The following is a 27,362-nucleotide window of genomic DNA, read 5'->3' as shown; positions in this document are numbered from 1 at the left end:
TTGGCTTCCAAGAGGGGCCAAGGTGACTCTAGGCAGAAGCCTGGGGCCAGAGAAGGGAGGTACTGGGGACCCTGGGAAAGGGCAGGAGGCCCAACCCCAACTCTTCTAGTCCCCAGGAATCTCTGCCCATCTCAGTCTGTTGGCCTTGGCCTGGCACTGGGACCTCTGGCTCCACGCCCACGTCCCCCTCATTTCATGCCAGAGGACTTTGTCTTCCTCCCCACTGGACCATGAGCTCTCTGGTTCTCCTCTCAGTCTCTCAGCCTCTTACCTATTTCTTCCCCACCTGTCACCTCCTGGCTCAGTCCCTAATACTAGTCCATCTCACCAAGTCATGAGCTCCATGAGGGCAGGGGCCACGTCCTGCCATCTTTGGCACTTTCCATGCCAGACCACAGCCTGGCATAGACCCGGAGCTCAATAAGTATTTGAACTGGAATTCACTCACTCACTCGTTCATTAAACATTCATGTGCAGGCCACTGGGGATACAAAAATCCAGAGAGGAGGAGGTTATGCGCTGAGGAAGACCCTGAACAGATCCAGGTCCAGGGAGGGGTTTCCATGAGGCCAAGGGAGGAGAGACTGCTTATAACGGTGAGGTGTCCGAGGAAGTGAAGTTTGGGTCTTTGAGGGAGGGGAGTATTTTGTTAGGTTGCCAAGCGGGGAAGACAGGGGAGACTAAAGACAAGGGCTGACAGAGGCCTGAGGCCTGTCGGGGGTGAGGCCGCACATGGGCTATGAAGCCAGCTCTGGTGGGTCTTGATACCAAACTGAGAAACCTGGTTTTATCCAAATAGCATTGGGCAGTGGCTTGGGCAGATCATAAGGGGCAGAAACGTGGCTCAAATGCCCCAAAGATGTATTGGAGGGAGTGAGGATAGAGGAGGGGACCAGGCAGGGGGTGATTGGAGCAGAAAGGGGACAGAGCTCTAAGGCTCCTGAAGCAAGGCCTTGCATCCAGGAGGCAGCTGTGTGCCAGGTGACATGCTAGGCACCAGATCACTGCCGTGAGCAAGGCAGGCTTGGGTCCAGTGTGAAGGTGAGGCTGAGCCTAGAAAAAGAACTGGTTGGACACTGCAACACACAGGGCACATCTGGGGACGTCTGTGTCAGCTGGGCTGGGACAGTGGGCCTTGGAAGCTGTGTGGCAGGTCACTCCACAAAAGCAGGTTCTGGGGGCGAATGGCTCTGCACTGACAGGCTCCCCCCATCAGTGAAAGGGGCACAGTGATGCCCCCCCGAGAAATGAAGTGGGGCACATGGCAGTGCCCAGCACACCGGTGCTTGATGACCAGCCTCCAACCACAAATGTGTATGGAGCACCTACTGTGCTCCACACACAGTGCTCAGTTCTGATGAACATGAGAAGGACGATGCCCACAGGAAGTACCATTGTGTGGGGCTAGCAGGGCTCACAAATAAGTACTGAAACAAATGAAATAGGACAAGTTCAGATCGTGACCCGCTCCCAACACACTGTCGTTCGGAGCAGTCCAGAAAGGTGAAGTCTGAACCATGAACTTCGTGATCGATGGAAGGAGTCGGCCAGGGAAGTGTCCCCATCTCTGAGACTTCCAGCCCTTATACTCTCTTCAGTGCAGTCTCTTCCCCCCTGACACCCCCAGACCTGTTTCTTCAGAAAAGCCCTCCCCCTCCCTTCAGCCTGCCTGAGAGTCCAGAGCCCTGCCTGTTGCGGGCGGTCAGGGCTTGCACATGGAGGGCTGCAGAAGTGTGTACTGGTGGAATGAGCTCAAGGGAAGGCATGGCAGGGCTGCTGGGGTGTGACCTTTCGCAGTTTAAGGTGCTTGGTTCAGTGATTAGGCCCAATGTTAATGAGGTCAAGGTGGAGGGTTTGATTCTGACGTGGCCCTGGTAGCCAGACGGAGGGAGGAGCACCGGACTCCCTGGGTCAAGACTGACCCCCACACAGCCCAGAGCTGGCTGGGGTGAGCCCTCACCCATAGACCTCAGCACCTTGCCTTCACCTCCTCCTAACGCTGTGACAGCTTGGAAGCTTTTAATTTATGCTCTGTTCACATGTTTTTTGTCCAACTCACAGGCTGGCATGTGAGCAGGCAGGGGTGGGGGGTGGGGGTGTGTGGTCTGCCCAGCTCTCAGCAGGGTTCCCAAAGCTGAGCATGGTTCTCAGGACGTTGCAAAATGTAAATCACTTCCCATACACTGGAAGGAGCTGGGATTTCTGTCTGTTTTGTTCACTGATGTATCCTCAGGGCCTGGCACATAGTAGGTGCTCAGCATTTGTGGATCGAGTGAATAGGTAGATCTAGGTTATTTCAATCAGTGCTTCCCTCTCTAAGTCTCAGAGTTTAATGACCCTTGTCACAGGGCTATGGCCAGGGAGGAATTAAAGGCATCACCACTGTGACATTGCATTATATTCTGTGAGGCATGACAAAGAATCCTTTTTTTAAACAACAACAAAAAAAACGCTCTTTGTTCAGAGCAACAGGCTCATAGTGAGCAAAAAGGTCAACAGAAGTCACCGACCCTCCCTGCTACATTTCACAGGTGGGGAGACTGAGGTCCAGGGTGGTCAGTGAGTCAGTGACCCAGATCACATAACAAACTTTGGCTATCACCTGCCTGGCCATGCCTCCATCCCTACATGAAAGATAGCTCTCAGGAAAGTTCTGCTAGTTGTTTACATCATGGTATAAATGACCAAAAAAGAAAAAAAAAAAAGAAAAAAAGGGGTTGTGCTGGGCTGGTGGGAAAGCCACAAGACTGAGTCACACAGGCCTGGGGCAGCAGTGGTGGCTCTGAAGGCAGGGGGTGGCACTGGACTCTCGCCTGGGGCCCTGAGTCACCCTGAGAAGTCCCACTTCCCCTCTCCAGCCTCAGTTTGCTGAAGCTAGGAAACCTTGGGGGATCCACACCCATCTGCAGGTTTGATGTGACCTCCTTTCCCACCAGGGTCCAGTCACAGATCTTCACACCTTATCATTTAGGAGCCATGGTATCCCTTAGCTGGGTACAGCCCCTTTACACCTACCCTTACGTCTGGTCTGAGGCTCTAAGGCCATGCAGCCTGGGCACAGCCCCGCCCCCTCCCTTCCCTGTGCCTCAGTTTCCTACTCTGTTGCCTGTAAGTGATCAATGACTGTTGCTGACAGTATTAGCCTCTTAGAGTCTCATTCAGGTCTCCGCTTACAAAGCACTCCTTGGAGAGGCCCCTGACTCTACACACCAGGCCTCCCCCTCTGCCTCCCACATCACATTCGTTTCTACTCGGTACCTATCACTGTCAGCAGTGGTCTTACTTGTCTCCTTACTGATTCATTGCCCATCTCTCTCCAGAGTGCAGGGCTGGGCTGGCCTGGACTTTGCTGCATCTGAGCAGGCAGCTTGGAGCAAGGACTCAATAAATATTTGTCGAGTGGATGAACAACTCCTGGCCCCCCATGAGGAGGTCTCACTCCCTAACCTTTGACCACTGAGGAAATGGGCTCAGAGGGTTAATATTCCTCAGCAGAGCCGGAGGTGAACTGGCTGTCTAACTCCCCAGCCTGAGCTTTCTTCTATGCCAGCTGGTCCAGAAGGGGCCTGGGAGCATGCCAAGGGACAAGCCCCAGTGTGGGTGGCTTTCTGAGCCACTGGCCCCTCAGTCAGGCTTAGGGAAGAGCTATGGGGGTGGAGGGCTGGGGTTAGTTGTCTCTGAAGATGGTAGCACCTATCTCCAAGCTTCCCTGAGCCCGGCCCCCTGGGAGCCCAGGTGCAGGGCTCTGACTTGGCCGTGGAGGATTAGGGGCTTAGTAGGTAGCACACAAATAGCCCTTAAGCCTCTGCATGGAGGTGCTGCTGGTTCAGCAGCTTCCTCTTCCCTTTTCCTTCTCTTTCTCCTCCTCCTCTCTGCCTCCTCTCCCTGGCTTAGCCCCACCTAGCTGCATCACCATGGCTGAGCGAGGCCTTAGACTGAGCTGAGAATCTCAAAAGGAAGAAAGGAAGGAGATGGACCCACTCTCCCCCCCTTCCTTCCTCTTCTCCTCCAGTCCCACTTCCTCCCTCCTCCCTCCCCCCACTTCCCTCCTACCCCAACATTAGCCAAACACTTTCTAGGTGCCACGCTCAGGGCTGGGTGCTAGGGACACTGAGATGAATCATATATAGCCCCTGCCCTCAAGGAGGTCCCAGGCTTAGGGTCCAGCTGACAAAGGAAAAACAAATAACCATGGGATGTAGGGCTCTGTTCCCAGCCCCAGTGCTGTGAGATCCCAGAGGAGCAAGGTATAGACCAGGAGGGAGGAGGGAGGCTCCCTAGCCTAGAATGGGGGACAACTGAACCAAGGCACAGCAAGAAAAGGGCCAGCTGGTATGGACGCCCTGGGGCCTGGGGTGGATGGCCGGCCAGGGGAGGGCAGGCCTAGGAATCCAGGTGCTGGCTGGCTAGCAATGGGGAGGGTTATAAGCAGGGGAGAAGCATGATTAGGTTCTCATTCTAGGAAGATGTTCTGGAGTCTGGGTGGAATATTGGGATAAGTGCTGGACCCAGGGAGAGAGCCGTGCCCAGTGCAGGCCTCTTTGCTAAGGCTCCCACCTACCCTGAGGGTGGGGCTAGCACAAATGGAAGGTCACTTGGTGTCTGCCATAGGCATCAACCTTGGAGACAGGGCATCTGCCTACCTGCGCAAGAGCCACGAGGGGCTCCTGGTTTCAGCAGCCTCACTGGGATGGATGGGGACACCTAGCTGGTTGAGGCCAGACTAAAGCCAGGCCCACCTAAGGCCTGGTCCAGGGCTCTTTCTGGACTGTGCAAACCACCCACCCCCCCTTTCCTTATTTCTTCCTTCTAGGAACATGGGTAGCACTGGGGACTTGGAAGATCAAGTCACAGCCTGAACCACTTCCAAGCTGTGCAGCCTCCAGCAGCTGTGCCTCTGTCCGGGCCTCAGTGGCCTTTTAGTGAAATGGGCATCTCAACATCCCTACAGTGCCTTCCTTGTTGTAGCATGTGAAGGGTCATCAGGCTCATCAGATGGAGACTTGAGGCTCAACCTCAAAGTCAGAGCTGGAGGAGGCCCTTCTGCATACATGGGGAAACTGAGCCTTGGAGAAAGAATGGGCCTGGTCAAGACCTTGTCTAGGCTGAGACAGGAGAGATGCAGAACATAATGCTTAGGTGCAAAGGCTGTGCCTGGGTGTGAATTGCATCTTGGCTAAGTAAGTATTTGTTGAATAAAGGAGAGAATGTTGCTGAACCTCAGTTTCATCATCTGCATTAATGGGCATTCTTGGAGGCTGTTGAGGATTGAGGAAGACGACGCATGGAGAGTGCTTAGCAATGTGTCTGCTACCCAGTAAGCATTTGATTTAAAGGAAGCTACTGTCTCAGACCTCCACAGCTTCCTTGTGCTTCCCCGCGGCAGCAGAACCTGGCACGGCACACCCTGGTTTTTGTGTTATTCGGCTGAGAAGATGCATGCTGGAGTCTCAGGGTGGGCCCCCCACCCCCTGCCTCTAGCCACCGACCATCTGATCTGTCACTGTGATTGACGCCTGTTGGGTGGCTAGGGCTGTTTTCTCTCTCTCCTCTCTTTTTCCCAGCCATATGCAAATGATTTTAGTTCAAATAATGCGCTAATGGAAATCCTAACACATTAATAAATGTTTAGCAAGAGAGAGAGCATGCATGATGGTAAGTAATTAGACACTCAACGGAGGAGTTCTGTTGGCACAACTGTCTGGCTCCCTTTCTTTATTTTCCTCCATCATCTCCAAAGAGAGACACAGAGGGAGGCAGGAGAGGAAGGGGGAGGGCAGGGGGCCAGCTTCAGCACTCACCACTGGGTGGTCTCTGCAGCCACTCCTGTCTCCAGGCCTCAGTCTTCATCCCTCCAATGGGGACATTTGTCCGGCTCTGCCCACTTCACAGAAGAGCTGTAAAGTATCAATATCCAATCACAGGGGTGGTTTTCTTATCTGACAGCCCAGTTCTCCTTCCCCTGCTGTCAGGACTTTGCATAAAGCACTGGATCACTGCCACCTCCGGGACAGGTAGTGTGGAAAGCAAAGGGAACAGGGCACTCAGGGAAGGGCAGATCAGGGGCTTCTACCGAGGGCTGGATGAGCCCTTGGGCTCCAGCACCTCCACCGACTCTCATGGCTATAGAAAGGAAATCATAACGATTCCATCACAAGGCTGGTGTGAGAACTGAGACAACATATGAAACTCGGCTGGCATAGAGAAGGTCCCCAATAAACGTCAGTTCTCCCTCCTCAGCTTCCAAAGTGCTACCCACCCATGCTCTCAAGCTGCCAAATCAGACACTGTTGATGCTCAGGGGCAGCAACCTTAGCAGAACCTCAAACAGACCCACTTGCTTCAGGAGCTGGAAGGAAGGGGAAAGCCTCAGTGGGGTAGAGGCCTCTGTGGGGCTGGATGAATGGAGTAAAGAAGGGGGGCCTGGCCATAGGCAGGAAGCAGAGGGTGGGTTCCAGAACCTCTGCGGAGAGGCCCTCTTTGCCATCGTCTTTGTGGAGCCAGGAACCTTATTTTCTGGTCAAGACAGAGCCCCGCTAAACCAAAATAAATAAACACTCGTTCCCCTACCTATTCCCATATTGCCATTTCGATTAGATTAAATTTTAAGAGCAGGCAAATGTAATGTTCCTCTCAGATCAAATTAGAAACAGGTGCACTTTTGCATAAGGAAATTAAGTTGCAGACAATATGAAGATTTGCTAAAATGCAGACACTGATGAAAATAAGTAGCCCTTTTATTTGTAATTATTGAGGCAATCTGTTCACAAAGTGTACATGTTAATGGTCTGACAGATCTGTGGACTCCAGCAGGCTGCCACCAACTCAGAGCCTTTCTGAAAGTAACAGATTTTTTTTTTTTCTGACAGTTTAACTCTTCCTGTGACAGCCCATCCAAGTGCAAGGTGGCCCTGGTAGGAGTGGTGATCCTGAGGGGGCCAGTCACGGGCCGGGGTCATCGATGCGTCTCCGACAGTAGGGGCAGCAGGTGTGTTGAAGCACCAGCAGCTCGTAGTCCTCGGAATGGAACATCTGAGAAGAAACGGTCATGACCCAGTGCCAACCCCTGAGCCTGGCAGGGATGGTTGCCCTTCCAAGGGGGAGGAGGCCTGGCAGTGAGTCAGGGCTAGAAACACAGGATCCAGAACACCTTTGTCTGAGGACTAGAAGAAAGGGGGAAAGGGTCTGGGGTCTGAGGCCCCTTTTCTCTCTTTTTTAAAATTTATTTGTTTTTGAGAGAGACAGAGACAGTGTAAGCAGAGAAGGGGCAGAGAGAAAGGGAGACAGAGAATCCCAAGCAGGGATCAACACCGGGCTTGAACTCACAAACCAACTGAGCCACCCAGGACTTCCCCAAGGGGACACTTGTGAAATGGAAAAGCAGTGTAAAGAAGAAACTGGTAAGCACATATGCGTTGTAGGCATAGTACCTGGAAGCAAGAGGGGCACATGGTGATGGAGGCGTCAGGCAGGAGCGAGCGGAAGTACTGCCACTGCAGGGGTGGAGGCCAGCGCTTGATGAGGACATCCCGACGACTCATGGAGCGGAGCACTGACCGGCTTACCACCACGGGCACAAACTCTGAGCCACCTTGCTGCAGGGTGGGCAGGTGGGAAGCAGGGGGCACAGGTGCTCTCACTCAGCCAGGGTGACGTGTTTATATGGGTCACGATCCCAGAATTTTGGGGGCAACCAGGGAGGACCCCAGAAACTTCCCCTGCTAGGTACCTTGACAGAACGCTGGCAGGTCAGGTAGCTCCTGCTAGCCATCTCTAGTGAGGGGGAACCCATCACCTCAATTCCCCCAGTGGCCTTAACAGGGAACAAGTCTGCTTCATGCCAAGCAATGTGTGCAGAAGGGATCTGAGTCACCCCTCCCAACAAGTCTCAGGTGTCTCCACAGCCCATCACTCAGAGAGGTGCCCTCACCTCAAAGCTCAGCTTTGCTGTGAACGGGTCATCATCTCTCATGGAGTCCGTGGTCTCATCCAGCCTCAGAGTCTGGGAATCTGGAGGGGTCTGGTCAAGGATGCAACCTGAGGCTGAGTGGGAAACAGGTCCTGCCCTCCACCCAACGCAAGATTCGTGGGAACTCTATGTGGGCCTGGAGTGTTTCCTATGACTCGTCTGTGGAATAGGTTTCTAGATAGAGAAATGGAAGGAACATAGGCCAGGGAGGAGACAGCCCCTGTCACACAGAGGCTGGGCCCCAGTGCACATGCAGGAAAGGGGCCCTGATGGGCTCTTTGCTGCCCCATACAGACCGTGCCATGGCCCACGTAGGCCTGCTGACCAGAAGTACCTAGTAAGTGGAGGCTGCAGGCCTACCGCGGGTGGGAGGAAAAACAATGGGCCTACCTGGAAACCATGGCCAGAAAACCTGGCAATTCCTGGAGAAACACTTAGCAATCACCATGTAGTCTGTAGGCACTTGAGAAGGCCTTACAGGTCCTATTTCATGTAGAAGGGGGTGAGAGCTCCAAGTCCTAAGGCTAGCCAGACCAGGCTGAAGGTGCCTAGGGATCTGCCCCCTTTTGCCAGGCTGATGTGAGGCCAGGGTGAGTGGGGCTCCCACAGGAAGGCCCCAGGGGAATGGAGGCTGCTGGTGCCAAGTTAGGTATGACATGTGGCCCCCCGGCAGTAACAAGTTGGCCAAACCATCTGACTTGGGTGTGCAGAGAGCTGGCATGCAGACATGATTTCTGTCCCCCTTTTTCAGCAAACAACTTCTTGGTTTTTCCTTTCTGCTCTGCTTCTCAAGAGGTGGCCCACAGACCAGTGGCACTGGCATCACCTGGAAGCTTATAGAAACTCAGGCTCTCAGTCTGCTCAGACGTGCTGAACCAGCTGCTGTGTGCTACCAAGGTCCACAGGTGATGACTGTGCACAGTCACATGTAGAAGCCCTCCTCCTGTGTCTAGCTGGGACAATGAACATGGTCCTAGCTAGAGGGATAAGCTGAGGTGTGGCCTTTGGCCTAAGGTATCCTAGCAAGGATGTGCCCTGGGGTTTTTGCTGTCATGCTGGGAGGACCGTCAGCCCTTTCCCAGGATTGTAAGACTGATGGGATTCAGGGTTGGTATTGCTGGTGGGACAGGGTGGGTGCTATCAAAGAATGAAGTCACTCAGAGGACAGCAGAGCCAAGAAGACAACAGACAGTCTCCCGCTGGTGCCGAATGAGCACCTGGATCCAGTTGAGTGTCTATCTAAGACTAGGCTTCTTTACACCCTTTTGTTTGCTCAGCCTGACTTGTGGCGTCTGTCTCTTGTACATAAAAGTAACCTGACTACAAAAGTTGATAGACATCATATGTTGTGTTGGTTGCTCATCAGCTCTGCATGGCCAGAAGCATAGACAGTAGGCTTTTAGGAGCTAGGGTAGGCGGGAGGCCCTCCCAGGAATGAGGCATAGGTGAAGACCAAGGTACCATCTCCCCTTCCATGCCTCTTCTGGGTCTGTAGGCATGCACTGTCCCCTCCTGTACCTCTGCACCCTGGCCAGCTCTCTGCCCATTCCCAGCCTGTCCCTGCCACCATCTGGGCCTCTCCAATCACTCAGCAGTAGTCTGCCATGCCCTTGCCCCCACTGGCCCAGCCATTCCCCAAGGCCCTCCTGCCTTGCACCCAGGCCTTTTGTTCGGCTGGCACACACAGAAGGTCCAGCCCAGCACCCAGGATACTGCTGCTTGTGATCTCTTGCCATTTGTTCTCGTGCTTGTGTCTTGGTGCCTCCAGGTCAATGAGGGAGACAGCTTCTTCATCAGTGATCCCCTCTTCCAGGTAGAATTCAACCAGGTGCAGCACCTCTAGAGGGCACAGGGCACAGGGCACAGGGAAGGGCTGTGGGAAGGCCGGCTCAGGGGGAGCTAGGGGCTGGGATGCTCTCACCAGGCAGCATGAGGGGAGGTGGGAGGATCAAAATTCCTTCCCCACCTGGCAGCAGGCTTCTCTGTAAGCAAGGAGACACAGCAGGGCCGCGTCTTTTGAACACTGCATGTCTGGAGGAAGCAGGCACGTATGCATGTGTGTGCACATGTGGCGTGTATGTGCATGGGTGAGAAGCAGTGGCCTTTAGCCCCTCCTTCTTCCCCCTAATAGCTGGATGGGCTCCTCTCCAAGGGAGGAGGAACGGCCTCTGCCCAGCTACTTGGAAGGGGCTTCTGATCCTTCGTCAACATAGAAGGAACTGGCACTTAAGAGCCCATCTTAGCCTCCCAGACCAAATGCCCGACCAGTGGCACCTGGGCATTTATATTATGCAAAACCCCACACCAGGTTCTGAGGGGTGGGTGCTTCAAGTCTGGGCAGCAGGGGGTCCTATTTCTGGGAACCCTTAGTGACTGTGCATCTGGTGGGGTGGGTTGTCACACTGTCCCCAATTTACAAATGAGGACACATGTGGCCAATAAGTAGTGGAGAGGGCTCAGCCATCCACTGGCTGCTCCATCTGCACATGCCAGACTTACCATAGGAAGAGGCGGAGAAGACGAAGGGCTGGCGGCAATTGATGCAAACGTTGCCCAGGTTGTTCAGCAATGGGTTGTTGGTGGAGCAGCGGTAGCACAAGGGCACCAGCTCCTACAAAAGCACAAGAGCCACAACTGTCCAAGGACCAACCGGGAGGGAAGAAATGCTCCCCACTCTGATTTCAGCCCCCTGGGGCCTGGCTGCCAAGAAGAAAGGCCATCTGTGTGGGCAGGGAGGGGGCACTGGTTCAGGGCTCTGTGCTGTGGTGACTCAGGATAAGGGCCTACAGAGGCATCTGAGGCCCCATCACTTGGGCCCCACTGCTCTGGACACTCCTTCACAGGCAGGGCTCAGCAGCACATTTCTCCAGAAGGAATGACAACACCACGGCTGTCATTTACTGGCCACTTACCATGCATCAGGTACCGTGCTAAGCACATTATCTGGGCAGGCTCATCTGTCCTGTGGGAAAGCTATTATGTATGTCCCCATTTGATAGAGGGGGAAACCAAGGTTCAGAGAAATACAGACATAGCTAGGAAATGGTGGAGTTGGGATCTGAACCACGGTCTGTCTGATGCCAAGTCTCTGCTCTGAGTTTAAAGGAGGAGATTGTGAAAGAGACAATAGGTTGTCAGGTTGGAAGAAGAGGGCTGGAGCACAGCTGCACTGCAGATACATGGGACAGTGATAACCTGGTTCCAGAAGGAAGGTGGACTAGGGCAGGGGATCCTAGGATGAGGCGAAGGCAGAGCCACTTGGGCACAGAAGAGCAGAAGGAGGTTAAAGGCAGAGCAGTGTGGGCTGGGCTGCAGCCAACTCAGAGCCTCAGAGGAGAGCTGGGCAGCAAGGGAGGGTAGGACTATGGGGCCCACACCAGGGTCTGTGGCTGGAGCACAGGAGGCTGAGTAGAGGACAGAGGAGGCAGAGAGGGAAAAGCAAGAGTTAGCAAACCAAGGCTTAGGAAGGGGAGGAGGCTCACAGAGCCCTGAGAGCATGGTAGCCATCTTTCAAACAGAACCCAGGCCAGGAAAGAAGGCATCAGGAGATGTTCAAGAAGAGGAGGAGAAGCCTCCTGCTTGAGGGAGCTGTGCCCTCACCTCACTGTCATGGAAGGGCTTGGAGCGGATGGTCAGGCTGCCCAGCTCGATGGATTTCTGGAACCTGGCAGGAATATGCAGGCCTTGCAGCTTGTCATAGGCATGTCGGGCCAGCTTGTAGGCACCCAGGGCCTTGCTTTGCTTAGCCAGAGTGAAGAGTGTTTTTCTGCCAATGACAGGGTTAAGGACAGCAGAGGCCACACTGGGCCTGAGAGCTGGCACTGCCTATCCTCAAAGTGAGCCCCGTGCTGGAACACAGCTTGTGCTAGTGCCAGGACGGCATGGGCAGGAGCCTGAGAAGTGCTTTTCTCATTTGTGGGATGTAAGTGTACTTCTCGGATATCAAAGCACAGGGATTTTTCCAGAGATAAAGACAGTGCAGTTTCCATTAATATTTTAACCTTGCTTAGGTTCTCTGGGCCTGCTGATGGCTCATCTTGTACCCTGACTAGGCCAAAATGTCTCTCCCCACCTCGCCCAGCCTGCCAGCCAGGTCCTACAATGCCCAGCACCAAGTGCCATCCTGCTCCAGCCTCGCCAGGAGGAGACAGGTCCCAGACTGCCTGGGGAGCTCACTTAGGTCCAGCTCACAGAGGTCACTGGGTGCAAAGTACTTCTCTCTGCCTGCACTTCCACCAGGAGCCACAGCGATTTCTGAGGGACAGCCTCCCCGGCTCTCTGAGGCTCTCCTCTGGGCTCCTCAATCTGAGGCTGATAGGCCTTTACGCTTGATCCCAGGTCACCTTAAATGCTAAATGTGCCCAGGCCAGGCCTGCCCTTCCTCCCCTGCCCCACTGGTGAATCCCCTTCCCCACTTCTCCCTGGCAAGCCTCAAGTACCATGCCTCCTTGGCACTCTTCTTCCCCCTGATGCTCCTGCTTCCCCACACCCCCAGTGTGGCACCTTCCACCCTAGCAGTTACATGGTGGTAAGTTTCCTTGCCTGTGTCTCTACTGTCACCCCTTCCAGTCAGGGACCATGTCAGGAGCCATTTCTAGGTCCCCAGTGGACAGTATAGGGTGAAGCTTAGGGCAGAGGTTCAATCAAACTCTGCTGACTTATATAGAACTTGTTGGAAAGGTTGGGCACATGTGCTGAGGCTCTGGCAGGTGTGGTCCTGACCACTCCTCTGCAAAGGTCTTAGTCAATGAAGGCACAGCTTGATTTGGGGGAGTTTCCCCTGAAATGTAAATGATGGGCCTGGAACCCTTTAGAGAAGCTAGTTCTAACCGATTAATACCTCTGAGCTCTCTTCTGGGAAGGCCTTTTCCTCACAGAAAGGTGGCAAGGTTGGGGCTGGAAAGGGACTGAGAGAATATAAGCTTTAGAAGAGGACAAGGAGAATGTCCTTTTGTGACTTTTATGACTATAAGGACTTTAAAGATTTTGGTTGTATCCTGGTCGTTTCTGGCAGCATGCGTCCTCAATCCCCTTTTCTGCTTACAGCCTCTCAATGGCCCTCACAGGTTTGGGGAAGGTGAGGCCAACTCACAGGGAGGCCCTCAGGCCACTGCATCCCCAGCTTGGCTCCCACTCCCCTCTTCAGCTGCTCCCATACACCATGCTCACTTCACCTCTGTGCCTTTCCATGTGCTGGGTACTCTCCTGGAACATCTACTCTACTGTCTTCCCTGGGAGCTTATGGGATGGATGTCAGCAACTCCAGACAGCCTTGCCTGACCATGACCCCAGACTTAGCTGCATTCCACCCTTGGGCACGGCACACATCCCACTGAACTAAGCCCAGTTCACTTGTTACTTCCTCTACTAGATGGCAACTTCATCACCTATTGCCTGGCCCAGTGTCTGGGGCACAGCAGGTGCTCCATCCACTGGGCTGAACAAACACCCATCACCCTTCTACCCGGGGAAATGCCCAAGAGTCCAAGTGTTTCTTATATTTCAGTTACTCTCTCATTTATGGGTTCTGGGAGGGCTTGGGTAGTGGATTGGTTAGAGACCCACTGCTGGGCCAAGCCCAGAGAGCCCTGAAAAACAAATCTTCTCTTGGCACTGGCCCCTTGGCCTCCCTTGGCTGAGCTGCTTCTACGGCAAAACAGCAGCAGCAGGACAAACTCTTTCTCTCTTCCCTGAGGGCTACAGGAGAAAGGGAAGGTTCTGCCAGTAAAGTGCTCTGGAAAGAACCTCGCAGGGGCCATTAGACAAGAGGGGTGGGACTGAGGGTGGGGGTGAGAGAAAGGATACACCTTAGAGATACCCAAGGGGGGGTCTTTGGTCAGACTGTGCAGTAGGAATCTGGAGATGTTGAAGAGGGTTTCAGGAAGATGGGAACTGAAAGGCTCCTCCTGCAGAGAGAAAAGAAAATAGGGATTGAATTCCTAAGGCAGACACCAATGATTCTGAGTTACTTCAGTAGAAGAGCAATCTCCCTTAATGAGCATCTACTGTGTGCTTTCCAGCCGCCGTCTCATGTGGTCTTCAACATAATCCTGTGAGGATACACTGTCATTGCCACTGTACTGATGAAAAAACTGAGGCCCAGAGAGAGACGACTTGCCCGAGTTATCCAGCTAGAAAAGACTGGAAAAGAGCAGAGCTGGGATTCAAACCCAGGTCTGATTCCAAAGCCCAAGAATGCCTCTCTTCCAAGCTGCACTGCCCCTGGTGTTGATAATAATTCCACTTCCTCGAGCTCAAGTTGTCTCCAATTAGCTCGAGAGAGAAGACCTTTCTTTTATGCAATTTAGGACATGACCTGACATAAGCATGTCTTTAAGTGGACGCAGTTAACTCTTTAGAGCATGAAATCATACGCCTCTTCTCGGCTCTCCAGAAGCAGCCTAGCCGCCTGATGCCCACCAAACATGTACATGTAGTGGAGCTCCTCAAGGGCTCAGCCCCGTGCCCCCAGCACCTGGCACAGGCCCTAAGAGACCAGGCACTAACACACATGAATAGGTCTTCTGTACCTAGAGGCTGCCAGAAGCTCAGCATGGTAGAGCACAGGGAATTTTCTATCAGGGAGGGGTCCATAAAAGGTTAAGAATACCATTTTGAAGGAATCTGGCACAGTGTGTGCAAACTGAGACTACTGAAGATGACAAGATGAAAGCAGGCCAGCTCCCCCTCAAGCACTTCAATGGTAATAAACTGACATTTCCTGAAGGGTCTTGCTAGGCTGTACTCATCAGGGAGCCAGCAGGACTTAGACCCTAATTGGTCTACATTTGTGAGGACTTACTTTATACTACTTCTTGGTTTTGGAGCCCAACATTGTCTCGTTAGCTCTCATTTAAATTTCTACAGCCTCTGTTAGTTCCAAGAACCCAAGAAAACCTGAGACTGCATCCTTTTCTGGGTAAGAGCCAGGGAGAAGCCTGCCTCTGGTTACATCGCACTAGGTGTGGCAGCTAAGAAATGTCCCAGAAAGAACAGAATGGGGGGAGGGTCCTCAAGATTAGCACTTCTCCTCTGGGAAAGAAGCCATCATATCAGGAAAGGTCTGATGTTCCCCTTTCCAGTCTGATCTGACTCAGAGCTGCTCTGCTGGGCTTTGATGCCAGACCCTAAAATACCACCCACCTCCAGGCCTTTGCACATGCTGTGACCTCTGCCAGGAATGCCATTTCTTCCCCTCCTCTTCCCTTGCCCCATTCTTACTAATCTCCCTCCTCTTTGCTTAGGATCACTTCCTCCAGGAAGTCCTCCTGGTCTTCTAAGCTTTTCTCTTGAAGGAACTGGACTACAACTGCTTGTTCACAGACTGTGAGTTCCTCATGGGCAGGGAGGTCTTATTCACCACTGTGTCCCAAGGCCTCAGCACAGGGCCTGTCACACAGGAGGGATTTGTTGAATAAAGAAATGGCCCAATAAGAAGCCTCAGCTAGGATGAAACGCCCCAGCTGGTGCGAAGATGCCACAAGCTCACAGCTGCATGTAGGTCCTGGAGAAGAGCTCAGTTATTACAGAAATGAGACAAAGAGCTGAGCTCCAGAGTGGCTCAGGCAAACCAACACTGAGCTGGGGTCCTGACTTTCAAGCTGAGTTGAGTTTAGGATGGCTTTTTTAGGGTGGCTTCTTTCCACATGAGCACCTAATAGAAATGAGGGGCCTTGAAAAGACTGTAAGGGAAGATGAGGTCCCTTGAAACCACTGACCTTGGTGTGGGGAAGAGATGAGATGAAGGACTGACAGCTGTCTCTGCCTAATAGAGGAGTCTCTCTTGCCAGACTTTCCTCAGAGACAAAGAATGTGCCGAGTGCCCAGCACAAATGTGGGGAAAAGACCCGGTGTAAAAGGTAGGGCCTTTGAATATGGGCAAAGAACTGTGAAATGCTTAGCCTGCAGGGGAGAAGGCCCACGGAAAACTGGCTAGAAGCCTCCACACAGGGCAGGAGGAATAGCTGACACTCATCTAGGGTCACTCTGTGCCAGGCTCTCTTCCAAGTGCTTTTCCAATATTAACTCATTTAATCCTCACAAGACCATCAAGTAGGTACTATTATCATCTCCATTTTACAGAGAAGGAAGCTGAAGCACAGAGGAAAGTAAACAACCTGCCCAAGGTCACACAATGGAGCTGGGGTGTGAGGCCGGTTGTTGGCCTTCTCCAAGTTAGAGGGGGTGGAGGAGCAGAAGCTAAGAGCACAGGCTCCGGAGCCAGCCCGTCTGGGCTTGCATCCTGGCTCTCACGTACTAACTGTGGGATCTCTGTGTTCAGCATCTCAGTCTCCTCATCTGTAAAATGGGGATGACAATACTTACTTATCTCGCAGCATGATTGAAAGGATTAAATACATCGATACAATAAAGTCTTTGGCACATTGCTTGCTAAGTAGTAAGTACTCAATAAAGGTGGGTTATTGGAATTATCCTCTTAGTTTATCAGCACAGGATAAGCTCACATTGTAGGAGCTTAATCAACATTTGCTGAGAGATTGAGGATACACAAAATGAGGGAACTGATAACAACCTATCACCTGTTCCCCATTGTCAGGAGACAGATTTAAAATGCTTAATCAAAAGAATCAGGGAGTGACTAAAAAGAACCATTTGGGTCTCTGGAGGTCAAGCCAGCCCTCGTTTTATAGAGAAGGAAACTGACAGCCAGAGAGAGAAAATAAATTGCTCAAGGTCAAATTGTTCAAGGTCACATAGCAATTGAGTGGCAGGGCCTAGGAGAGACCTTGGGGCCTTTGGTTAGAGCTGGGCCTTCACCCATCTAGAGTAGAACATCCACCCCTGATCATTTTAGAGATAGCCCTTTGTCTGGCTAACCCAGAGTCTGCCTGAGTTTTACAAACCTAAAGCTGGCAACTAGCAAGCCCCATGCTAGCCCTGGCTCATTAATTCAGAAGCCCACAGCTTGATACAGGTCAAAAAGTGGCTAACTGAGGAAAATCAAAGTCCCAAACTCTGTCTCCCAGAAGATCAGAATTTCTCAGCAGGACATCCTGCCCAGTCGGTTTACTTTCCATCCAGAGGTCTGCTGCTCTGTAAGCCATGCCTGGGTCCCTAGCTTAGTAGGCAGCACCCTCACCAGGCCCCATCTCCTAGCCACCTTACCGTATACTGATGAATGGCATGGTAGCCGTGGTACAGCTCGGCCAAATGCTGGAAGTGGTGGAACTTGTCGAGCATCACATCCTTCTGGGCAGGGTCTGAGGTGTGGAGCAGGAGGGGGTAGGGCAAGAGGGGAAAATGTGTCAAGCCGTGTCTACAAGGCGAGGCAGTGGCAGCATTGCCAGTGTCAGCTCTCCCCCGACATCAGGCTTGTGCCAGGGAGAGTGACAAGGAAGTGCAGTGATGGGAAAGGTGCTGCTTAGGAGCTGGGACCATCTCAAGACAGGAAAAGTCTCAGCTGGGCAGAGTATGTAGCCAGGAAAAGTCTGAGGACATTTTTCGAAAGTCCTCCTGGATCCCACACTGCAGCCTACTGGGTCCTTCCACCGGGGAAGTGCCAGCTGCAGCAAGAAGCAGGTGATTACTGGCACCCGGACACACCAGAGGAGTCTGGCATGGAGGGTGGGCAGACGTCGGCTTTACTCATCTCACCTCAAGCCTCTTCCCTCTGTGCCATGCCTCATCCAAGGCACAGACCACTGGCCGGACAGAAACATGCCACCTTACACCTGGGCCTGACAGTTTCCAAACTAGAACCACAACTTCGGTAGGCTCATAGCAGCCTTACGAAGGCAGCAGGATAAGATTATCCCCACACCACAGATGGGGATATAGAGCTTAGGAAGAATTTGTGACTTGTTAAAAGTCACCTAACTGCCTCAATTCCAGTGTTTTCCCCATTCCAGCATGCTGGCCTTAGTCCAGTGAAAAACATCTCCCAGTCCCCTCTGCTTCCAGAACTCCCTCGGTGCATCATGGGAAATCTCAAGAAAGCAACATTGAAACTATTTTTCTGCCTGGGATGAGTGAGAATCTGGAGTGTATTACTGTAAAGTGATCTCTTCTTCATCTTTCTATTTAATTAAGTTTTTTTTAAACCAGTGCTCACCTGGGTCCAGTTATAGGCTCCCAGGTAGCAGGGGAGAGATATATTCTGAATCAGCAACACAGGGCAGGACCTCCCAACCATAACCCCAGGATGGCCCTCATACCATCATTAAATTTATGGGCAAACTGGAAAAAGATGACACACCAGATTATGCTGCTGCAAGACAGGGTTACGGACAATACACCCAATAAACAAGCCCAGGGCTTTAATTAAAACGTCCCAGCTCTTTCGATGTTTATCTTGGTGCCAGAGCAGGGCTGAGGAAAACAAGCGGCCTGGCCGATGTTTACTTACCTTGAGCTATATCAAGGCACTGCATGGACAGCATCCAGTAATAATAGGCAGCGTCATTAAATCTGTTCTCCACCACAGCATTGTGTGTGAGCTGCTCCAGCACCTTGACTGCTTCCTGCTGCCGCCCGGCCTTGTGGAATGCTAGAGGGGCAAAAAAACCACACAGTTTGAGGAGTGGGATGGAATTCTGCAGGGCTTGCAAGGGGCTGCTGTAGAAGTAGGACATTCATTGGGAGCATCTGCAGCACTTCGTTGCTGGGATGCGCCTCTCAGGCCGAAGGCTATAAATAGCCAAAGCTACATCCTGAAAAAAAGTACAGTGAGATATATTCCTTTTTGGCAGGGAAAAGGCAGCTGACTTTGGAAAGGCATGGCAGAAGAGAAAAATCCTAGGGGGCAAACTGCAGGGCAAAGTCTGAGGATGGCACTGTTGCCCATCACCAGTGAGGTTTTACCCTCAATCCATTCCAGGACAAAGTTTTGTGACATCTGGGGTGACACTCATAGCACCTGACACTTTAACAGGTTTGGTAGTTTACAGAGTGTTGCTGATTCCTTGATGGAGGATCACAACAGACTTACTAAGGTGGAGGTAAAGTGGCACACCCAAGGTCACAGAACCTAGCTCAACTCACGTCCTCAGTCTTCAACTGTGTGCTTTTTAACGACAACCTTGAAAAATATGGCTCAGTTGTAGCAATCAAACATTTGTGAAAACATGCAAAAAAATCTCTCAATAGTTCCTATATCCATTTAACAGAAACTTCCTGAATCTTGACTATGTAGACAGACCCTCAGGATATTGGGAGCTGCCAGGGAAGCACTTGTAGCTATGACACTTGCCCACATATGGAGACTCAGATGATCCAAATCCTCTGCTTTAGAGAAGGAAAAGGTCTGGCCTTTGTTCCAGTCTCATCTACAATCTCTTGTCTGAGTACCAAGTTACTATGGCGATGGATTCTTGGAAGGGCAGACACAGACAGATGGATAGGTTGATGTGTTTTGCCCAAACATGCACATACTTCAGCAACTGGGTGCTCTGGAAATGCTAAAGCAGAAGAGAACATGCTGTCTTTCAATGGGGGCTTTTAGCTGAGGAGCTCCAACAGGGACACATTTGTTCCGCAATGTGTCCGGAGGTGGCAACTGTTACCATATAGAAGTGTAAATGAGATGCTATGGAATACGACACACCCAGCTTCAATAAGAAGACTTCTTAAGTAGGCAGCAAGACCTAGTCACAAGAATCAGGTTCCCAGCCAGCCAGATCCTGGTCCAACCATGGCTTTCTGACTTTGCAGGGCACAGTTAGCCTTGGTGTCTCTGCAGGGCTGCTGGCAAGGTTCAGGGTTATATAGTTAAGCGCCTAACCAGTGCCTGACGCAGAGAAGGAAGTCACATTTTAAAATTATTACCACCAATTAAAGCTCTGTGCTTCCTTTCACTCCTATCTCAGATACTGCCATACCTGGAGTACAGTCTACTTTACCAATGGAAATGCCAAAGAGCAGAGGTCACCCCATTTATCTGAGCCAGAAACAGAACCCAAATTCCTATTTGCGGTAGAGGAAAGTGGCAGGTGAGACCATGCCAGACACTCTGTGGGAGTCCTCACATTTTGTCCCCACACCAGCCTGGCTCAAATTCCCTCTCTGCCACTTCCTTGCTGTGGGACTTCAGGCAAATCCCTTTACCTCTTCCAACCTGTTTTCTCATCTAGGAAACAGTAGCTACATTATAGGGCTGTCGTGAGGATTGAGTGGGAAGCTATATTTGAATGCACAGTGCTTTGCTCAGAGAAGAGACAGGACCTGTCTAACGTCCAGAAGCAAGTGAGTGATGGACCCAGGTGTGTCCAACTCCAAAGCCCATGTTCTTTCCACTGCTCCCCAGTCTTTCACCATGAAACATGTCGTATCCCCAGGATGAAGTCATCCATCATCAAGCCCACAATGGGAGGGGCTTGGTAGCCTTCCTGAAATGTACGCCTTGGCAGTGCCGTCTCCTGCCCCTTCTGCAAGGTGGCAGTCTGTGTGGCCTACCTTTCTGGGATTCCTCAAAACGATCGTTCTCTGCTAGCCACTGAGCGTAGGGCACATAGATGTCATCCTTGAACTCAGGATGCTTCTCGCCCAAAGCAAAGGCCTGGAGGAAGGAGCAAATGCATTCTTAATAAAGCAGCCCCGACAGCCCCCATGAAAACATGGCACTTGGCTGAATCCATTAGGAATGTGTCATATTTTGCCAGCCTGACAACTCAGAGGGGGAGAGTGCCTCCCCCTACCACCACCCCCAGAAACGCAAAAACAAATCAGCTCTTTGAAAACAAAAGGCAATTAACAGCAATATGCAAGCGACTGGATTCAATAACAACACAGTCTGTTTCTGGACCACAGAAGCGGCACAGAATCGGAAACATTTTATTTTAAGGATTTGCGTGGGCTCCTGTAGGGCTGCAAACAGATTTCTTTTAATTGCAGGCGACACCTAAGGAAACAGAATTGACATTATCATCATCACTGCTTATTAGCTGTCAAAGATGACTGTGGACTTGGTGCTGTATAGGACCCAGTGACTGCTTTATCTAAGCCCCAGAACCACCTGTCAGGCCAGGAGAACTAGAAATGAGTCATGGGGGACAGTATGTGGCAACAGGGAGAAAGTTTGCCTGATGCACAGTTAGGACTGAGTGGTTCATTCGTTTTTTCTTTCTTTCCTTTCTTTCTTTCTTTCTTTCTTTCTTTCTTTCTTTCTTTCTTTCTTTCTTTCTTTCTTTCTTTCTTTTTCTCTTTCTTTCTTTCTTTCTTTTCTCTCTCTCTCTCTCTCTCCCTCCCTCTCTCTCTCTCTCTCTCTCTCTCTCTCTTTCATGATTCTGTCTATCTATCTATCTATCTATCTATCTATCTATCTATCTATCTATGTAGGCTTCAGACCCAGCGCAGAGCCCAACGCAGGGCTTGAATGCATGACCCAAAGGTTAAGACCTGAGCTGAGATCAAGAGTCGGACACTTAACCGAATGGTGCCCCTATTAATTTTTTTTCTAAGTAATCTCTGAACCCTACATGGGGCTCAAACTCACAACCCCAAGATCAGTAGTAACAAGCTCTGTGGACCAAACCAGCCCGGTGCCCCAGGACTTAATGGTTCTAAAATGCTGTAATATATTGCTAAAGAAATCTCCTAATAAATTTATCTTGAGAAGCCATTGTTGCCTGTCCTTGGCCCCACCTCTTCTCATCAGTAACCTTGTCACCTCAACAAATGGAGCCATTCATAAGGCAGATGAGAGTCAGATAACTTTACTCAGAAAAGGTCTTGCTATGGCTCTGTAAACTAGACCTCAGTGGGTGGGTGCATGGGTGGGTGGGGTAGAGCCAGGACCATAGGTGCAGCCTCTGATCCTCTTGGGAATGAATTTCAATCCAGGGCACAGGTAGCCAGTGAGCTAGAGGGTGGGAGTCAAGCCACAGAGCGGGCAGCACATCAGCTGCTACTGCCAGCCCGGCCCTAGCCATCTTTCCTACTGGCCCGGCTAATTCTTCACACCCACCCCTCATGCCAGAGATGTCCAGGTTAGGAAAGAGCGGAGGAGAAGGAGCTGCCCATGAAAAAGCTCTGGCAGCTTGCACATGGAGAGTATGGGTGGCATTTTCTGTCAAAAGGCACCCAGCAGGTTTTGAATGTTACACATGTGTCAGAGATCCATCAGTATGTGGCGTTGGTCAAAAGCAGTTCAGACCAACAGCAGACAGTGAGGGCTGTTAACTCTCACGTCCACAGTGTGTACTACAGGGCTGGCACAAAGCCAGCAATGCATAAAGATTTTCTGAATGGGGCGTCCGGGTGGCTCAGTCACTTAAGCTTCCGACTTTGGCTCAGATCATGATCTCAAGCTTCATGGGTTCAAGTTCCACATCGGGCTCTATGCTGACAGCTCAGAGCCTGGAGCCTGCTTCAGATTCTGAGTCTCCCTTTCTCTCTGCCCCTCCCTTGCTCAAGCTCTCTCTCTCTCTCTCTCTCTCTCTCAAAAATAAACATTAAAAAATAAAAAATAAAAAGATTTTCTGAATGAATGATTGAATGAGCAAATAAATGGAAAGCTCATACTGAAAGGGCCTCTAAGACATTCTGGCTCAGAAAATTCAAGGCTTAGTCTCCTGATTGCCAGGCCAATGTTCATTCCCATGATGAGGGGCAGCTGCTCCCCAAACAAACCCCAAAAAACTGACTATGGTCAGGTGGGGGCCCCTGACCCATTACGCAGGCTCCACCCTCACCTCGTCCCAGCGCTGGGTCTCCACGTGCAGCTGAACCAAGGACTTCAGGTCGCCAATCTTCAGATAGGTCTCAGCAGCATAGCCAGGGTTATCCAGCTTCTTGAAGTAATGAGCACACATCAGCAGGGGCTCCCGCTCAGCCTTGTCCAGTTTACGGGCAATGTCGATTAACCTGGAGAGATGAAAGCACAGGGAGAAGATGGACTCCTGTAAAAGGAGCCTGATCGAAGGAAGCAGCATTAGCTTTTGGGTCTTCTTGAGGGTGAGCTGCATGTCGACTCATGTTGATGTCCCCAGTGATCAATATGGTGCCATGGCCCCTGGTGTCTGATGGGTGGTTATTAAATGAGTGAATACATAATCCAGAAACGTTGCCCAGTGACTGGGAGAAGTCACCTGCTAAAGGACACCATTCTCCCCAACCTTGTGTGCCTTTCACAGAGTCACTATCTATACAGCAGGATCTGGGGATAGAAACAAACATCTACTAATCACCTACTGGTACCAGGCATAGTGCCATGAGCTTTCCCATGTGTGATCTCATTGAATCTTCACCGCCCTAAGAAGTGGTACTATAATTCTCATTTTACAGATGAGATTAAAAGCTATGTGGAAGATGAAGCAGGGTGCTCAAGACTCTGAAGCCATGAAGTGGGAGAATGTTCTTTCTACCACCTTTTCAGGAATTCTCCTAGGAAAGTAGAGGCAGAGGCATGAGAATTCTTCAGCTGATAGAACCTCAAAGGAAGAGGCATGTGTGGGGCTCTGGAAGAAAGGCCCCCAGGAAATCTTGGCTGTGCCTCTCTTGCTGGCCAAGGTGCTGACCACAGGTGAGGGGACACAGGGATCACTGGCCACCACTTCTTCCCAGTGGTAACCGCACTTCCCCCCCACCCCCTCCCGCCGCCACTACTCATGGGGCAGGAAGGCTGGATGGAATGTGCTTGTTCTTTCTGGTCAGGCAGGATTTGGAGTAAAACCAGCTCTCTCAGAGGAAAGGGGTTCTACCCAGCTTTCTCTTTGTGAGAAAAGAAGGGGAAGCAGCTGTAACAGATCCCTGTCTCATAGACAGGCAAGCTCAGGGAGGCCTGTCAATCTGTACTTAGAATAATAATGGCATCTAAAAATAACACTTCTCAGTGGAGAAAGGTGGCACAGCCAACCCCTAAGAGGCCCCCAGCCCCACCCATCAAACCAAATGTCCCTGGAGAAGAGGCACCTTTTACAGCCAGACCTGGAAAAAGAGGGAACATGCTTAAATATCTCTTTCCCGAACTAGTTAGGTATCTCCAGGGTAACCTGATACATGTCAGTTGCAAACGAAAGTGACATGAAAAACCAGAGGGGAGAGCAGGGCCACAAATCTTCCTGGCTTTCTCCTGTAACATTCCTTCTGTGAAAAGAATAATTTGCGGGGCAAGATCTGTTGCCTCTGTCTCCAAGAAACTGTATTCTTGCACAAGAGAAAGATGGGATGGTAGGTCATCCACCAAAGTCCCTTTGTGAGGGGCATACACGCAAACTACATGGTGGAGTTCAAGGAGGTGACATAATCATTAACCAGCCCTCTCCTTCCTCAGGTCCTGCCTAGGCCACTACTGGACAACAATGTGGCTTTCAGAATAACCAAAAGCCTTTAGGGCTCAGACTGAGCCACCCTCAGGAGCCACTCCCTCACCTGTTCTTTGCCAGATATGGCAATGTGCACCTGTACACACACACACACACACACACACACACACACACACACACACACACATACGCACGAGTGTGAAGCCTACTTTCCCTGGCTGAGGGAGAAGAAAGCCATCCCCTGGAGGTCTGATGCTCTAAGATTCTCAAGACTGAATCCATCCTCTCTCTGGGTGGCCCCACCCCACTCTCACTCCTCTTCTGTTTTCTACCTTGGAAAATGGCATTACTGACCATCAGGCCCAGAGTTCAGAATCGGTCTTCAACTCCCTTGCTGGACCAGCCTCAAGTCCACATCCAGCTGGGTCCTGTCAGCTGTGGCTCCTCCATGTCTCTTTCATTCCTGCAGCCACCTTACTTCTCTCTGGTAACTAACTGCACTGGCCATTTGTCTGGCCTGCCTCCCTCTCATTTTCCCTCCATTCTACACCCACTGCCTGAGTGAGCTTCCAGCAGCACAGCCATGACCAGGGTTCTTACTCCTACTGACAAATCTCAATGCCTCAGCTTAGCGCCTGAGGCCCTCCCGAGGTGGCCAGCCCAGATCCCCCTGCCTGCAGCCAGTTGTCTATCACCCTCTTGCCCCCACTTGTGTATTCCAATCTCAGCTGACTCCTGGTTTGTGATGTTCTTTTGGCCTCATACCCTTCCCCTTCCTACCACCTCTACCTCTTAAAATTTATCAAGGCCCTTCATGCAAAGACCACCTCCTAGGAGAAGATGGCCACAGTTCTTCCCCTGAGAATTCATGTCTCCTTCCCTGATGTGCTTAGATCTGTTCTTGTTATTTTTTAGTTCCTACCATTACACATGTTAGGAGCACTGAAATCAGCCAGGTCAGTTTGAAGCTCAGCTCCACTGTTTGCCAGCTGTTTTGCCTCACGTGATCACTTGGTCCTTGAGCCTTGGTTTCCTCATGGAAACACCACAGCTTTGGGTACGGGAGAGAATCAAATGCCTGCAAGATACTGCAGTGCCTGACTCCTAGGGAGGCTCAGCCAATGGCAGCTCTAATGCCTGGGTATCTCCCCCTACTTTTCCCCCACCCCCGACCCTTTCCCCAGGGACTCACTAAGCTCCTCAAAGGCAGTGCCTGCCTTGTTCAATCTGTGTCTCCCCCAAACCCAGTCACTATAACATTTGGATTGTATATTTAGAGAAACACTATTTTTTCCCTTGTCAGTCAAAACCAAGAGCTGACATGACATGACATGCTGCCAAATGCTTCTTGGGGCAGGGACTGAAAACCCACGTGTCAACCCAGCCATGGTTGCCGCTGATCTCTATGGCCTTGACATGCTCTCCCGCTGAGATGTACATCTCCACCGCAGCTTTAGGCTCGTTGATATTTCTAGCCCAGTCAGCCTGTTTGGTGATTAGCATCTTTGTTTCTTTGGGGTCTCCAGATTCAAGGAAATCCTGAGGAAGCACAACAAACAAAAACACTCCGGATTAGAACTTCCTGCTGCCAGCATTACGTCAGGCTGCCGAAAGCTGGAGCAAGGAAGGGCTCTGTTTGGCTGAAGTAGGCAATCAGGATGCAGGCGTGAGCCCATCCCTGCATGGCTGACTAGGAGGGGGGCGGGGGCAGTCCCAGGTGTCAGGGAGGAGTGCTCACAGGCTGCTCCACAGGTGCTCCTTGGGGGTACCGGAACAGTGTCAAGGACTGTAGCCCTCCATGTTTCCTGCCCCTCCCACTAACAGACATTTGTCTTTCAGTTAAACAAGACTTTCTAGACTCTCTCGAGTACTATACACAAACTCTGCAGTGCTGGGGTTTTGTGATCAGGTAGCTCTGTCTCTTTCTCATATAGAGTTGGCTATTTGTGTGACTATTCCTATATGTGACTCCACAACCTGGTTGCCTAATTTCAAATATTCAGATCTAGGATCTTTATTCAGGTAATAGGGATGATACCATGTGCCTCAGAGTGAGGCTAAGGACGTAGTCCCATAAACTTAAATGGACAAAATGATGTACAGAGTTCTAGGGGAGCCCGCCCTCTCCTCAACTACCATACCACACTGGAAGTACTGTTTCCATCTGTTTTCTGATTCTGTTCACACTCTGTTGCCTGAACTTAGGGTATCATCCCATTGGCTTTTTCCTCAGTTACGTGGCTAGGGCAGAGAACACTCTGTTCTGGATATCAGGTCTGTAGGGAGAGGAACAGCAGGAGGCCATGGTAGGGTGGGGTCGGGGAAGAGGCCTAGAGAGAACCCAGGAAGGAAGAGATGTCCTTCCACCACAACAGGAGGCCTCTGAAGCTCTATGCCCAGCTTCCCTGGGTTGGCCCTGGAATGCATGAGAAAAGGCCTCAGAAAATCACCTCTTTTCAGGATATAGTTACCCCAAATATATGCATGGGAGTTTGCCATAGTTGAGAAGCTTTGGTGCTGACATTTTTAAAGGTGGGGCTTTTCAAAAAGGGAAATTAAAAGCGCTTAGAAGCAGATCTGCATTACTAGTAAGAAGCGGTTTGTCTTAGGAATAATGTACCCTGCAGAGAGTGCGCTGTGTCAACCTCATAAAGTATAAAAAAAGCACTCCTTTTCCCATGATTAGCACTCATTTGTCAGAAAAGTACAGTCAATGTATGCTAAAAACCCACTTGAACAATTAGCTCTCCTTTTTTTCCATTTGCTTTCAGGGTAATTGTGTAGCCCCTAAAATAATACATTAGATTGGCCTAAGACAACCAACTGTTGTAAGGGGAGGAAAGGGCATCATTTACTCTGATGCTGGAAATCCAATAAAATACAGGCCCATCTTGCTGGCATCTGGTCTCTCTGGAGTTCGCACAGAGAAAGAAACTTGGAAACAATCACTGACTATCTGAAGATGCCTAGTTTGGGCCGTTACACACACAGCCTTTACAATGCATACCCTTTATGCCAGTGCAAAGTCAGAAACTCTGCTAACCTGGTTGGTTAGATGAAGTTAGCAACTGGAGAAAACAGGCATCCTAAGAGAACAGAAATATCCTTCAAAGTGAGCACTCAGTGGACTCAGGGCGACTACAGTGAGAAGGGTCAGAGGCCACGAGCAAGCC

At 51.1% G+C, this 27,362-nt stretch overlaps 1 protein-coding gene across 9 annotated transcripts in view; it reads right to left on the bottom strand.

Moving 5' to 3' along the window:
- Window positions 1-6,719: 6,719 nt before the first annotated feature.
- IFT122 (intraflagellar transport 122) overlaps window positions 6,720-27,362 on the bottom strand; it is a 72,949-nt gene continuing 52,306 nt past the window's right edge. For 6 of the 9 annotated variants that reach the window (XM_003982509.5, XM_003982510.5, XM_045051978.1 and 3 more), the window contains 12 exons: window positions 25,562-25,728; window positions 22,618-22,789; window positions 20,381-20,483; window positions 18,336-18,476; window positions 17,096-17,190; window positions 13,775-13,875; window positions 11,570-11,735; window positions 10,469-10,580; window positions 9,683-9,808; window positions 7,931-8,010; window positions 7,431-7,595; window positions 6,720-7,032 (listed from right to left, as the gene is read on the bottom strand). In XM_003982509.5, coding sequence (XP_003982558.1) covers window positions 6,943-7,032; window positions 7,431-7,595; window positions 7,931-8,010; window positions 9,683-9,808; window positions 10,469-10,580; window positions 11,570-11,735; window positions 13,775-13,875; window positions 17,096-17,190; window positions 18,336-18,476; window positions 20,381-20,483; window positions 22,618-22,789; window positions 25,562-25,728 — 1,518 coding nt within the window. In that variant the 3' untranslated portion in view covers window positions 6,720-6,942. The other 3 variants (XM_019825107.3, XM_023250040.2, XM_023250039.2) reach the window with 3 other exon arrangements.

This window comes from Felis catus, chromosome A2, assembly GCF_018350175.1.
Source record: "Felis catus isolate Fca126 chromosome A2, F.catus_Fca126_mat1.0, whole genome shotgun sequence".
Classification (NCBI taxonomy): Eukaryota; Metazoa; Chordata; class Mammalia; order Carnivora; family Felidae; genus Felis; species Felis catus.
This window is presented reverse-complemented; position numbering and strand designations above follow the sequence as displayed.